Source organism: Oryctolagus cuniculus, chromosome 4 (assembly GCF_964237555.1).
Source record: "Oryctolagus cuniculus chromosome 4, mOryCun1.1, whole genome shotgun sequence".
NCBI lineage: Eukaryota > Metazoa > Chordata > Mammalia > Lagomorpha > Leporidae > Oryctolagus > Oryctolagus cuniculus.
The window spans coordinates 47,498,555-47,514,935 of record NC_091435.1 but is presented as its reverse complement, the minus strand read 5'-3'; the positions used below and the strand labels follow the sequence as shown (position 1 = coordinate 47,514,935).

The 16,381-nt window shown below is 37.5% G+C and overlaps 1 protein-coding gene across 3 annotated transcripts in view; it reads right to left on the bottom strand.

Moving 5' to 3' along the window:
* The window catches only part of EPHA3 (EPH receptor A3), a 401,167-nt gene that overhangs the window by 72,564 nt on the left and 312,222 nt on the right, over window positions 1-16,381 (bottom strand). For all 3 annotated transcript variants that reach the window (XM_002716757.5, XM_008267088.4, XM_051819167.2), the window contains exon 11: window positions 8,280-8,465. In XM_002716757.5, coding sequence (XP_002716803.2) covers window positions 8,280-8,465 — 186 coding nt within the window. The remainder of the gene's footprint in view (window positions 1-8,279; window positions 8,466-16,381) is intronic.

The following is a 16,381-nucleotide window of genomic DNA, read 5'->3' as shown; positions in this document are numbered from 1 at the left end:
AGTTCTTTTACCAAACAGACTCAATCTGAGTTTTGCCACTAGTTTTACTATATTAAAATTATTTATACTCAAGTTGAAATGAAATTTAACATTGCTTTTAAAAGATTTATTTTATATATTTAAAAGGCATAGTTAATCAGAGAGAGAGAGAGAGAGAGAAAGAGAGAGAGAGAGAGAATCTTCTATCTGCTGGTTACCCAGATGGTGTCAGTGGCAAGGGCTGGGTCAGACTTAAGCCAGGAGCCAGAGCTTCATCCAGATCTCCCACATGGGTGCAGGGACTCCGGGACCTGGGTCATCTTCTTCTGCCTTCCCAGATCATCAACAGGGAGCTGGATCAGAAGTGAGGCAGCCAGGATTGAACCAGCGCCCTTATGGGATGTCAGTGTCAGAGATGGCGGCTTTACCTGCTACGCCACAATGCCGGCTGCCCAAATTTAATATTTTCAAAAAATTATATTTTGATCTCCTCTATTCCAGTCAGGGTTGAGTTATACAGCAAGTACACTAATGTAAGTTATATGATGAATGTTGTTAATATGTATAGGAATCCGAATATGTTGCGCTTGATGATAGAATAATAATTTCATTTTTAAATGCTCACTCTGTTTTTCATCCATTTTCTAATTTACTGCAAAGTTTAAGGGGCCAAGATCTTCAGTATAATTCTGAATTGAAGTAATGACAGCAGACTCCTTGTTCCTATTTTAAAAATTTATTTTAATGTTTCAATGTTGAATATATTATTTGTAACTTGATTTTTTGGAGATATTTACATACCTTTTTCAGGCATACATATATATTTACAAATGATGTGCTAATAAAAGTGTTTAAATTAATTTTTATGAAATTTCTGCATTTACTCAGACTTTATATATTAATGTTAATTTTTAGAATTATTAAATATTAAACCAACTTTGCATTCTTAGAATAAATTAAATTTGGCCACTATACAGAAGAATTTTTATATATTCAGTTGTATTCAAAATTATTTTAGTTTTATTGAATTTTACTCATAAATTATAAAAAACGATGATTTTACTTCCTAATAATAGTTGTATACTGTAACATCGACAATGGTAGCCTCATAAATTTAGAATGTTTCTTTTTCTTTCTACAAATGTTTCAGTAAGACAAGAATTGCTCACGTAGCTATTAAAGTAATGCAGCATCACATTTCTTCTCCTAGTGAGAGCTACTGTATATATACATGAGTGCTCACGGTGAGTGTTTGGCTTAGCGGTTAAGTCGACAGGATGCCCATGTCCCGTATTGAAGCAAATGTGTTCAATGCTTGCAGCGCACTGCTGAGTCAAGCAGCCTGTCAAAACAGATGCTGGGAAGTGGCAGTGCAGACTCAAGTGTTTGGGTCTGTCCCAGCCACGTAGGAGACCTGGACTGAGTTGCTGGTTCCCGGCTTTAAGCTCTCTCTCTCTCTCTCTTTCTAATGAATAAACAGAAATAAATATGCAACACTGCATTGTTTTATAATTCAAATGAGGTTAGTCCATCAAAGATATAAGCGGACAGTGATGAAAGAATAACAGTTTCTTTAAACGTGTAAAAGTAGAATTCTCTGGCATTTTTTTTTTCCTAATACATTCATAGGGTTCTTCCTGATGTTGTTGCTATAAACATTTAGATGGACAGATTTTTTAACTAATTTATCAAGTTTCAATCATTAATGCATAATAGAAATTTGTGTAGTCATAGTTATTAGAATGTTATTTCAACAAATGATTTCTGTACATTAATGGTAAACCAAACACAATATATATATTATCTATTATGACTATGATATGGAAAGGAGAAACGTTGAGACAAGTACAGAACACATTTAGTGAGAATTAAACAGCAATGACAATTCAGCATTGTTATTAAAGTATGATGTCTTCTAGCAATGTTTGCTTATCTTGTATGAAGGGGACAGAAAGGCATAGACCAATGGCTAAGCTTTAGGTACAAAGTAGATACTCTCACCAATAAATGTGTTTTAATTATGAGAACTTCCCTTAATGGTCTGTCCATGGCATTCTCTAGCCATGCAATGTTACAATTTAGTTGTATGGCATTTTTTTAATTTCTAAAAGTGAAGAAATAACACATCAATATTATCCAATATAATTTATTCCACTTTACAGGTGGAACAGTGTTCAATGGAAGGTCTTCTTGGAGTCTGTACATCATTTGACTAATGGTGTGATGGCAGAAATATTAAACAGTTGCTCAGAACAAGTTCTATCCTTTTGAACTTCAACTAAAATTGACAACACATGTTCGTACCTAGTTCTGAGCAGACATTGTGCCCCCAGCTTTCTGCTAGTTTAGAGATCAGAGGCTCTCTCACCTTCTCTTGTTTAAGACAATCAGGCTTAAAATGTAACATCAAAATTGTTTATGGATCAATTCAAATAAAGGGAAATATAACAATGAATGAAGTTTTTTTTATAAATGAATTGAAGATGATATATTTTCCAAATTAGGAACATACAAATGATAGCAAAAATAAAAATAGTAATATTTGATCAAATGAAACTTTGTTTTCAACAATTTTTTCCATATTTCCATATTTTTTTTGACAGGCAGAGTTAGACAGTGAGAGAGAGAGAGACAGAGAGAAAGGTCTTCCTTCTGTTGGTTCACCCCTCAAATGGTCGCTACGGCCAGCGAGCTGCACCGATCCGAAGCCAGGAGCCAGGTGCTTCCTTCTGGTCTCCCATGCTGGTGCAGGGCCCAAGCACTTGGGCCATCCTCCACTGCCTTCCTGGGACATAGCAGAGAGCTGGACTGGAAGAGGAGCGACTGGGACAGAATACAGCACCCCCAAACCGGGAATTTCCATATTAACTAATAAAAATCTCACATAAAACTAAGTGTTGTAATTAAGAGCTACATGAGTCTTTGCATTTGATGTATGCTTATGTGATACAATTTCATGCATTTTTAATTTATTTACTACTGGGTATAGCATTTATTTCCATGTTATACATGAAGAAGATCACCTGTGAAAGGTTTGACCTGCCAGTCTTATGACAATTAATAGCGAATCACATTTGAAACTCAGATCCACAGGTTTTTTTTTTTGTTTTTTGTTTTTTGTTTTTTTTTTTTTTTTTGGATTGGCCCAGCTCTGGCCATTGTGGCCGTCTGGGGAGTGAACCAGCAGATGAAAGACTTCTCTCTCTGTCTCTCCCTCTCTCTGTCTGTAACTCTACTTCTCAAATGAATAAATAAATTTATTTTAAAAAAAACATTTATTTATTTACTTTGAAAGTCAGAGTTACAGAGAGAGAGGACAAGACAGAGATCTTCCATCTGCTGGTTCACTCCCCAGAAGGTTAAGTTTTACGTTTCAAATGGCTACACACAATTTCTGACCCAGTCTTTTTTTTAAGGGTGATTGCTTCAATTCTTTTTTTTTTTAACTTTTATTTAATGAATATAAATTTCCAAAGTACGGCTTATGGATTACAATGGCTTCCCCCCCATAACGTCCCTCCTACCCGCAACCCTCCCCTTTCCCACTCCCTCTCCCCTTCCATTCACAGGTTTTTAATGTGGATACTGAGATACCTGTTTTTCTTCCTTAAATACAATCAGGTCATTAAAATATAATGTATGTATCCCTCTAGTCATGGGATGTATGTGTGTGTGTGTGTGTGTCTATGTTCATCTTAACTTCATATATAGGTTGTTTTAGGAGTCAACAGTTCCAGAAAACTAAGAAAATAATATAAGAACTTCTGGAGACACAATTACCATATTTATATATTAAATGCAACCTATTAACTTCATTAAAAAGAGTTTCTATTTCCTCTCAGATGTTACCGAGTGCCAGATTTAGAGCTTTTAAATATGCCACTGAGGAGTTCAAACTTAATTCTACGTCTACTAGTCTCTTATGTTTACAGTATATGAGATGGCTGGGATTTGTATAGTCAAATTTGGCAGCTTCTCTCATGCCTATTTCACCAGGGATTTATATCAGATTTAGAACTCTCACCCAAAGAATAAAATGGCTATAATCCATACTAGAATGTTACTGATCAGTATTGAATAAGATTTTAATGTATATGCTCACCCAGACTTACCACTAATGGTAGAGCTAGAAATGTGCCAGGGGATTCCAATTCAGTCCCATCAAGGTGGCATGTACCAGTGCCATCCTACTAGTCAAAGTGATCAGTTTAGCTCATAATTGATCATAATGATAAGAATAAGTGTCAAAGAAGTCACATAAACAAGACTAGTGTCTGCTAATACTAACTGATAGAATTAAAAAGGAGAGAATGATCCAACATGGGAAGCAGGATACACAGCAGACTCATAGAATGGCAGATGTCCTAAACAGCACTCTGGCCTCAGAATCAGTCCTTAAGGCATTCAGATCTGGCTAAAAGGCCCATGAGAGTTTCTCAGGCATGGAAATCCAAAAAACTGTGGGAAAAAAAAATGACCTAAATGAGAGATCTCTGTGAGTGAGATCTCAGCGGAAAGAGCGGGCCAATAAACATTGAGGTACCTTTCTCTGAAGGGAGGAGAGAACCTCCACTTTGAATATGGCCTTGTCTAAAGATCAGAGTTTGTGAACTCAAGAGGCTTCCATAGCCTTGGCAACTCATGGCAAGATCCTTGGGTGATTACTGACGTCATAAATAAGAGAGTCAATTGTTAAATGAACAACGGGAGTCACTGTGTACTTATTCCTCATATGGGATCTCTGTCCTTAATGTGTTGTACTATGCGAACTAACAGTAAAACTACTACTCAAACAGTACTTTATACTTTGTGTTCCTGTGTGGGTGCAAACTGTTAGTTGATCTTCTGTATATAAAGATAATTGAAAATGAATCTTGATGAAGAATGGGATGGGAGAGGGAGTGGGAGATGAGATGGTTGCAGGTGGGAGGGAGGTTAAGGGAGGAAAAGCCACTATAATTCAAAAGTTGTACCTTCAAAATTTATATTTATTAAATAAAAGTTAAAAAATAAAAAATAGAAAAGATTTTAATGTATAATATCTGTAATTTTAAAGGTCATTTGTGGCAAGTGCATTTTTCTGCATTTTCATCTTGGAGATAATTCTTTCATGGATATTTTATTGCCATGATAGATATTTAATTATTTAATTATCACACCTGAAGAAAATTTGGCACAACAATTCTGGCTTAGTGTTGCGTACCATTCAGCAAATGCAGTTATAGAAAACGGCAAAATATATTGGTGTTGGGGCCTGCACTGTGGGACAGTGGGCTAAGTATCTGCCTGTGGCACCAGCATCCCATACAGACCCCGATTTGAGTCTGGGCTGCTCCACTTCTGACCCAGCTCTCTGCAATGACCTGAGAAAGTAATAGAAGATGGCCCATGTGCTGGGCCCTTGTACCCACATGGGAGACTTGGAAGAAGCTTCTGGCTGTTAGCTTAGGATTGGCTCCACTCTGGCTGTTGCAGCCATCTGGGAAGCGCACCAGCAGATAGAAGACACATCTCTCTCTCTGCCTCGACTATCTGAACTGTGTCTTTCAAATAAATAAATAAATCTAAAAAAGAGTGATGTTTTCAATAACTAGTGACACTGGAAACAAAAAATTTGACTCACAATGGAAAAAATAATAAAACCTAAGAGCAAGCTTAAATTGAAAACTAGTATTTAGTTTGATGGTGACTTAGTTTTCTTGGTTGGACATGTTGTATAATTTTGGTAATCATTCTGTCTAGACCACAATGTAATCAATTTATTCATCACTCCCTGAGTAATGCAAACAGTGATATCACTACACTTATTTGAAAAATGCATTCAGTTTAATCAAATACTGAAGAAAGACCTATTGAACAAAAGCAGTCTTCCTTCCTATCCTGCCTTCCTTCCTTCCTTCCTTTCCTTCCTTCCTTCCTTTCTGCCTTCCTTCCTTCCTTCCTTCCCTCCTTCCTTCTTTTCCTCTTCTTCCCTCCCTCTCTCCTTTGCTTTCCTCTTGTCTCTCATATTTCCTTTAAGGAACCAAGTAGTCATTTATTTCTCAGCATAGGTAAATTAAGCACTTACCATGACACAAGTTTTTACTTTAGTCATTGATTATTAAATAAGAAGAGCTATTGTTCTCTTTGACAGATAATATTTTGTTTTAGGTATTAAGAGTTATTTTTGATTTTAAGAAATTCTTTGAGGGACGCCTCATTTTGATCAACTTGTTAGGAAATATTTTAAAAATCAAGATATAAAACAATGAGCAAAATAGAAGAACAAAAAAAGAGAAACTTGGTTTGGCCCACAGTTGGGAAGAGAGGTGAAATAAACAGGAACCCTTTCTAAAGCGCTGTCTAGCACTTTCTAGCCAGACCAGCTACTTATCCTTTACAATTACAGTTACTATTTGCTCAGTTATAAAAGAAATTATTGATCTATTTGACATGGATGTAGTAAAAATAAAATAATGCCACAGTACAACCAACATTGGACACATAGCAGACACTTAGTAAAGGAAAATGTGAGAAGCAAAGAATGGCTGTATAGTACAAATGGGTGTTCTTTCCTCAGAGGGCCTCAAGATCTGAAGGAAATGACGTGCTGCAGACGTCGTGGATGGCATTAAATAGCTCATTCACAGTTGCAATCCGGTGAGTGGCTGATATCTGGCCTATCAGTTAAGACACCAGTTAATGTGCCCACATCCTACATCAGTGTACCTGGGTTTAATACCCAGCTTCTGATTCTGGTTCCAGTTTCCTGCCAATGGAGACCCTGGAAAGTTACAGGTGCTGGCTTAAGTGCTTGAGTCTCTGACACACATATATGCAACCTGCACTGAGTTTCTTGCTCCCGGCTTCAGCTCAGACCTGCACTTAGAGCTGCAGGCATTTGTTTAGAGAACCACTGCATGAGCGCTCTCTCTCTGTCTCTATGCCTCTCTAATAAACAAATAGATAATAAAGTCCCAGTGAAATGTGAAACAATGATTCTATTTCTATAATATAGTATGGTCTTACCCTAAAGAAACAAAAGATTCATACATTTTTCCAGTCACTATCACCAGCAGTATTTTTAAATTAAATATGATTCTTAACATAAAATATTTTCTTTAAAAAGCATTTCAATGTTACTACTAGTATAACCTAATTTTATGAGTATGGAAATAGGAAAGAAAGAGGTGGAGGAAGAGAAGGAGAAAAAGAAAATAAAACAAAAACCTTTTTACCAGACTCAGGATGGCTTAGAGTATATGGTGAAATTATTCCACCCTGTTACTTTCTCAGTTTCATTCTTTACATATGATAACAGAAAAGGGAATATGTTTCAGTTATACCATGCTTTGTGTGGAATTAAATGCCTTTTTAGTCCCACTAAACTGAGAATAGGTATTAGTGCTGTAATCTCAGTGTGAAAAAATATAAAGAATAATGTCCATTGCTAACCATTGAGTATGTAAATATGGTGCCAATGAGTTAGCCCTAAAGGACGCCAAATTCCCTGCCATATGCTGCCTTTCACTCTACAGTTTGCTGTCAATTTTGTTTATTCGTCATCCTTTGCTCTAAAATCAAGGGAAAAAAAAGAGTCCCAGAGCATTCTCAAGAGGTTTTCACCGGGATCGGAGCCAAAAATCACAGATCTGCCTCAGGGGATCCCTCATGGGCCTGGCTGGAGAAATCATCATGGAAAGAAGTGCAGATCTCTATCACAGGCTGTGAGCCAGAGCTTCCCAGAGCAGTCGCAAATCCACCTGGGACCCCAGATCTGAGCTATTGGAAATCCACAGAGAACCAAGAGCAGGCTTTGGGTCTACTGCCATCCCAATCTTTACAGCTGAGAAGCATTCCCAAGATGCCCATAATTTTCCTAGAGGCAGGAGGGCAGGCAGGTTTAAGATCTGGGAGCTTAAATCAAGCTAGTGAGCAATAAAAGAAAAGTCAGCTAGCTGGGGGTTCCTGTCAAAATTGAGTCATTGTTTTTCCTTGCTACTCTACATAACAGCAAGTTTTTTCACAATTCTCTGAACTTTCTTTTTAATCAGCATTTCTTTAAGTAGTCCAGTGTCTAACTTCTAATATTTTTAAAACGATCTAGAATACTTTTCAGATCTAGAATAGCACTTCTAATATTTTTCAGATCTAGAATAGTACCAACTACCAAGACACTAGTTAAATATCTACAAAGAAAATCCAGTTAACCCTAAACTGACCTTTTTATTGGAACTGGTGATAAGTATTTCACAAATCAAACTTCAGAAAAGATTGGGTTTTGGCAATACACACAAAGCAGATCTTACGGCTTCACTTACTTTTAGTAACAACTCCTTCCAGTCGAATGATATTGGGATGGTCAAATTGTCCCATAATGCTTGCTTCCCCCAAGAAGTCCCTCCTCTGCTTTTCTGTGTAGCCCACTTTCAGGGTCTTGATGGCCACTGAAATCTCTTTTTTCGAAGGGAGTTTTAAGCGACCACTGCACACCTCTCCAAATTCACCTGTTAGAAGGCAGAGCAACAGTATAATGTGAGGCTACATAATGAAGTCATCTAGTAGAGAACACCTTTTTCCTTCCAGTAATTTCATTGTAAATACTTACGCACTTGACCTGTGAGATTTACGGTTGTAGGCCTACACATTATTTTGGAAGATGATAATACAAGATGGACTAGAGAACCTTAAGACATCCATATCCGGTGGAAAATGGGCCTTGTGAGCAGTCTCACATATTTTAAAATATCATCTTATGAATAATGCAATATGAAAAAAATTAAATTGAAAACTTCACATAGCATAGTTTTCACCCTGTGTTCTTGTAGCTACCAATACTTCAGGGCAATCAGCAGAGCAGCACAGATCTTATGGGCTGAGTATTGGATTAAATATCAGATGTTTTTAACTAATTCTGTTTTTACTAACAGAGCCAATTTGGCCATATTCTTTGACTCTCTGAATACTAGAATAAAAGCATCTGCTATCAATTTATTTTATTGGGGTATTGGTGTGTTGCATTATTGACACACTGGCTATAAAATTCTCTTGGCTTCTGGGGGGAGAACGTAATATGACAGAATCAAATAAAACAGCATGTGTCACATAATCCATTGTTGTAGAATATTTTCTTATATTCAATGCTTCCAGAGGAAAAAGCAGTTGGCTGAAATGTACAATTAACACAAAATTTGCTGACTATGGTATGATGCTAATTTTTGAATACTGTAATCTAATTGATATAAAATTGCCTCTGAATAGTGTGGGAGCTATCTTCAATATACAATATTATTGAGAAGATTTATTCATCACTGTGCATTAGGTATCCTTGGAGCAGAGATGTGTTACATTCATTTCTCTCTCCTCAAGCTGCCACGATTGTCCAATCGAATTTCCCTTGTGCACAGATGAAATCCTAATATTGCATGGGTTATTACATCTATTTTGTGTCATACTGAAAATAGTTTTAACATCAAATGAGGGTTTTTATTCCCCTGAAATATTCTAGGATTAACCACATGGTTCATTTTTTACTTTCCTTGGAATGGATTAACATTCTTGGTTCAATCTTCTCATTGTAAGTTTTATTTTCCATTAATTTTTAAAATTTATTTTCATTTTATTTCAAAGATAGAGATAGAAAGAAATACAGAGAAAGATCTTCCACCTGTTGGTTCAATTAATGTTTGTAACAGCTGAGGCTAGGCCAGGCAGAATCCATGAGCCCAGAAGTAAATCCATGTATTCCACATTGGTGGCAGGGGCACAAGTAGTTGAGTCATCACCTTCTAATCTAAAATTAGGAGCAAAGCCAGGAATCCATCCCAAGCACTCTGACAGGGATGCAGAATCCCAGATTCGCATCTTAAATACTGTGCCAAATGCATGCCCCTGAGTTCTTTTTTTTTTTTTTTTTTTTTTTTTTTTTTTTTTTTTGTCTTTTTTTTAACTTTTATTTAATGAATATAAATTTCCAAAGTACAGCTTATGGATTACAATGGCTTTCCCCCACCCCATAACTTCCCTCCCACCCGCTACCCTCCCCTTTCCCACTCCCTCTCCCCTTCCATTCACATCAAGATTCATTTTCGATTCTCTTTTTTTTTTTTTTTTTTTTTTTTTTTTTTTTAAACTTTTATTTAATGCATATAAATTTCCAAAGTACGACTTATGGATTACAATGGCTTTCCCCCCATACCGTCCCTCCCACCCACAACCCTCCCCTTTCCCACTCCCTCTCCCCTTCCATTCACATCAAGATTCATTTTCGATTATCTTAATATACAGAAGATCAGCTTAGTATACATTAAGTATGGATTTCAACAGTTTGCTCCCACACAGAAACATAAAGTGAAAAATAATAGATGATTTTTTAAAATGATGATGAAATCAGAGCAGACCTATTGTCATGTTTAATCCCAGTGAGAGTCAAGTTGGGAATTGATAATTTTTTTTTTTTTTTTTTTTTTTTTTTTTTTTTTTTTTACAGAGGATCAGTTTAGTATGCATTAAGTAAAGATTTCAACAGTTTGCACCCCCATAGAAACACAAAGTGAAATATATTGTTTGAGTACTCGTTATAGCATTAAATCTCAATGTACAGCACATTAAGGATAGGGATCCTACATGAGGAGTAAGTGCACAGTGACTCCTGTTGTTGACTTTACCAATTGACACTCCTGTCTATGGCATCAGTAATCTCCCTATGCTCCAGTCATGAGTTTCCAAGGCTATGGAAGCCCTCTGAGTTCTCCGATTCTTATCTTGTTTAGACAAGGTCATAGTCAAAGTGGAGGTTCTCTCCTCCCTTCAGAGAAAGGTACCTCCTTCTTTGATGGCCTGTTCTTTCCACTGGGATCTCACTCGCAGAGATCTTTTGCCAGAGTGTCTTGGCTTTCCATGCCTGAAATACTCTCATGAGCTTTTCAGCCAGCTCCGAATGCCTTTAGGGCTGATTCTGAGGCCAGAGTGCTATTTAGGACATCTGCCATTCTATGAGTCTGCTGAGATTCTCACTTCCCATGTTGGATCACTCTCCCCTTTATTTACTCCATCAGTTAGCGTTAGCAGGTACTAGACTTGTCTATGTGCTCCCTTTGACTCCCAGTCCCTTCACCATGACCAACTGTGAACTGAAACTGATCACCTGGAACAGTGAGATGGCATTGGTACATGCCACCTCAATGGGATTGAATTGGAATCCCCTGGTATGCTTCCAACTCCACCACTTGGGGCAAGTCAGCTTGAGCATGTCCCAAATTATACATCTCTTCCCTCTCCCATTCCCACCACCATGTTCAACAGGGATCACATTTCAGTTAATTTTCAACACTTAAGAATAACTGTGCATCAATTTCAGATCTAAACCAGTCATATTAAGTAGAAGAGATAAAAAAAAACTACTAAGAGGGATAATGTATTTAGTTGTTCATTAACAGTCAGGGCTATGCTGATCAAGCCACCATTTCCCATAGTGTCCACCTCACTCCAACAGGTTTCCCTCTTGGTGTTCAGTCAGTCGTCACCGATCAGGGAGAACATATGGTATTTGTCCCTTTGGGACTGGCTTATTTCACTCAGCATGATGTGTTCCAGATTCCTCCATTTTGTTGCAAATGACTGGATTTCGTTGTTTCTTACTGCGGTATAGTATTCTGAAGAGTACATATCCCATAATTTCTTTATCCAGTCTATCGTTGATGGGCATTTAGGTTGGTTCCAGGTCTTAGCTATTGTGAATTGAGCTGCAATAAACATTAGGGTGCAGACCTCTTTTTTGTTTGCCAATTTAAATTCCCTTGGGTAAATTCCAAGGAGTGGGATGGCTGGGTCGAACGGTAGGGTTATCTTCAGGTTTCTGAGGAATCTCCAGACTGACTTCCATAGTGGCTTGACCAGTTTGCATTCCCACCAACAGTGGGTTAGTGTCCCTTTTTCCCCACATCCTCGCCAGCATCTGTTGTTGGTAGATTTCTGCATGTGAGCCATTCTAACCGGGGTGAGGTGAAACCTCATTGTGGTTTTGATTTGCATTTCCCTGATTGCTAATGACCTTGAACATTTTTTCATGTGCCTGTTGGCCATTTGGATTTCCTCTTTTGAAAAATGTCTATTGAGGTCCTTGGCCCATCTCTTAAGTGGGTTGTTGGTTTTGTTTTTGTGGAGTTTCTTGATCTCTTTGTAGATTCTGGTTATTAACCCTTTATCTGTTGCATAGTTTGCAAATATTTTTTCCCATTCTGTCGGTTGTCTTTTCACTCTCCTCACTGTTTCTTTTGCAGTACAGAAACTTCTCAATTTGATGCAATCCCAATAGTTGATTTTGGCTTTGACTGTCTGTGCCTCCCGGGTCTTTTCCAGCAATTCTTTGCCTGTGCCAATATCTTGAAGGGTTTCTCCAATGTTCTCTAGTAACTTGATGGTGTCAGGTCGTAGATTTAGGTCTTTAATCCATGTGGAGTGGATTTTTGTGTAAGGTGTAAGGTAGGGGTCTTGCTTCATGATTCTGCACGTGGAAATCCAATTTTCCCAGCACCATTTATTGAATAGACTGTCCTTGCTCCAGGAATTAGTTTTAGATCCTTGATCAAAAGGAAACCTCACAGCAAAAGATCACAGGGAATTCAAAGCATATATTAGAACTTATCTTGGGCAAATGGCAGGGCAAAGTTACCACTTATCATTAGTCACTTTGAACGTGAATGGCCTGAACTGTCCAGTTAAAAGACACCGATTGGCTGATTGGGTTAAGGAACAAAACCCATCTATTTGCTGCTTACAAGAAACACATCTTTCCAACAAAGATCCATACAGACTGAAAGTGAAAGGCTGGAAAAAGATATACCATGCCAACAGAAATGAAAAAAGAGCGGGCGTAGCCATCTTAATATCGGACAACATAAACTTTACCACAAAAACTGTTAAGAGAGACAAAGAGGGACACTATATCATGATTAAGGGATCAATTCAACAGGAAGATATAACAATTATCAATGTATATGCACCTAACTACAGGGCACCAGTTTATCTAAAAGATTTATTAACGGACTTAAAGGGAGACTTAGACCCCAATACAGTAGTACTGGGGGACTTCAATACTCCACTCTCAGAAAAGGACAGATCATCCGGTCAGAAGATCAACAAGGAGACAGTAGATTTAAACGACACTATAGCCCAAATGGATCTAACAGATATATACAGAACTTTCAATCCTACAGCTACAGATTTTACATTCTTCTCAGCAGTACATGGAAGCTTCTCTAGGATTGACCACATACTAGGCCATAAAGCGAGTCTCAGCAAATTCAAAAGAATTAGAATCATACCATGCAGCTTCTCAGACCATAAAGGAATGAAGTTGGAAATTACCAACTCAGGAATCCCTAGAGCATACGCAAACACATGGAGATTGAACAACATGCTCCTGAATCAAAAATGGGTCATAGAAGAAATCAAAAGAGAAATCAAAAACTTTCTGGAAGTAAATGAGGATAACAACACAACATTTCAAAACTTATGGGACACAGCAAAAGCAGTGTTAAGAGGAAAGTTTATATCAATAGGTGCCTACATCAAGAAATTGGAAAGACACCAAATAGATGAGCTTTCAATGCATCTCAAGGATCTAGAAAACCTACAGCAAACCAGACCCAAATCTAGTAGGAGAAGAGAAATAATTAAAATCAGAGAAGAAATCAACAGGATTGAATCAAGAAAAACATTACAAAAAATCAGCCAAACGAAGAGCTGGTTTTTTGAAAAAATAAACAAAATTGACACCCCATTGGCCCAACTAACTAAAAAAAGAAGAGAAAAGACCCAAATCAATAAAATCAGAGATGAAAAAGGAAATGTAACAACAGACACCACAGAAATAAAAAGAATCATCAGAAATTACTACAAGGACTTGTATGCCAGCAAACAGGGAAACCTATCAGAAATGGATAGATTCCTGGACACATGCAACCTGCCTAAATTGAACCAGGAAGACATCGAAAACCTAAACAGACCCATAACTGAGACAGAAATTGAAACAGTAATAAAGGCCCTCCCAACAAAGAAAAGCCCAGGACCAGATGGATTCACTGCTGAATTCTACCAGACGTTTAAAGAAGAACTAACTCCAATTCTTCTCAAACTATTCAGAACAATCGAAGAAGAGGGAGTCCTCCCAAATTCTTTCTATGAAGCCAGCATCACCTTAATTCCTAAGCCAGAAAAAGATGCAGCACTGAAAGAGAATTACAGACCAATATCCCTGATGAACATAGATGCAAAAATCCTCAATAAAATTCTCGCCAATAGAATGCAACAACACATCAGAAAGATCATCCACCCAGACCAAGTGGGATTCATCCCTGGTATGCAGGGATGGTTTAATGTGCGCAAGACAATCAATGTGATACACCACATTAATAGACTGCAGAAGAAAAACCATATGATTATCTCAATAGATGCAGAGAAAGCATTTGATAAAATACAACACCCGTTCATGATGAAAACTCTAAGCAAACTGGGTTTGGAAGGAACATTCCTCAATACAATCAAAGCAATCTATGAAAAACCCACAGCCAACATCCTATTGAATGGGGAAAAGTTGGAAGCATTTCCACTGAGATCTGGAACCAGACAGGGATGCCCACTCTCACCACTGCTATTCAATATAGTTCTGGAGGTTCTAGCCAGAGCTATTAGGCAAGAAAAAGAAATTAAAGGGATACAAATTGGGAAGGAAGAGCTCAAACTATCCCTCTTTGCAGATGACATGATTCTTTATTTAGAGGACCCAAAGAACTCTACTAAGAGACTATTGGAACTCATAGAAGAGTTTGGCAAAGTAGCAGGGTATAAAATCAATGCACAAAAATCAACAGCCTTTGTATACACAGACAATGCCATGGCTGAGGAAGAACTTCTAAGATCAATCCCATTCACAATAGCTACAAAAACAATCAAATACCTTGGAATAAACTTAACCAAAGACGTTAAAGATCTCTACGATGAAAATTACAAAACCTTAAAGAAAGAAATAGAAGAGGATACCAAGAAATGGAAAAATCTTCCATGCTCATGGATTGGAAGAATCAATATCATCAAAATGTCCATTCTCCCAAAAGCAATTTACAGATTCAATGCAATACCAATCAAGATACCGAAGACCTTCTTCTCAGATCTGGAAAAAATGGTGCTGAAATTTATATGGAGGCACAAGAGACCTCGAATAGCTAAAGCAATCTTGTACAACAAAAACAAAGCCGGAGGCATCACAATACCAGATTTCAGGACATACTACAGGGCAGTTGTAATTAAAACAGCATGGTACTGGTACAGAAACAGATGGATAGACCAATGGAACAGAATTGAAACACCAGAAATCAACCCAAATGCATGCCCCTGAGTTCTATGAGCTCCTTGCCCTGCTTTTCAGTCAGAAAGAAGTGAGGTGCTTCTTCTCCATTATTTGAGTCCACGTAAGTGGCTTGACTCACAAAATTAGCAGCTTATCAAATTAATTTATCAATTTCCTAACTATAAATTCTTGCTTCTCTCCAAGAAGCTCCCCTACCTTTGACCCACTCTCAAGAGCCCAGTCCTGTCAGTGATTTCAAAGTAACAACTTGGGCTGTGCCCTGGCTACATCACTTAGAGTTCAATAGAGGATTCTGGAAAAACAGAAATACAATGTAAACAAGGTAGGCTTATTTTCTTTGATTTCAAGGAACTGTAGGTAAGATAACAACCTGCAACTACAGTTGTCCTTAAACTGTTAAAGAGTATTAGGAAATGAAACTTGAGAAAGTTCATTGATCTTGAAAAAAACAAAGGAGAATATGACGTTATAAATGCAGGAGTACGAGGAGAAATTATCGCACAAAATAAATCATTGTTGTAATATGTAAGCAATAGTGAGAGCATGTTTCCTTCTCCAGTTTATCTGAACATTTCCTGAGAGCTCCAGTTTGTCTTGTGTAAAAATTAAGTTTGGGAAAACTCTAAGGCATTAACCATACGGACTTGAATTTTTTGAAAGTTTGGCCATTAGTACATTACCAATGTGATATCATGGAGCCTGTTTTAAATTTAGATATCATTTCTACTTAATCTGCAGTGAGATGTCACCCATGTGTTTACAGGAGAGAGAGCACAAAGCTATGGATAAGAGTATGAATCATGAAGCCAAATTGTTTAGAATCTATTTTTTGCCCATCCTTTACTAGTTGTGTTACTTTAAGTACATGACTTAAAACGTGTGCCTTTGTTCCCTTATCTATAGCACTGGGGACACCAGTCGTGTCTGCTTCATAAGTCTGTTGTGCAGTTAAAGGCAATAAGTGTGTAACACAATTGGAATAATGCCAGATTCATCATAAATACCATCTATCTCGAGTCACTATTTGTTTTTGAGTTCAACCTCACCTTAAGA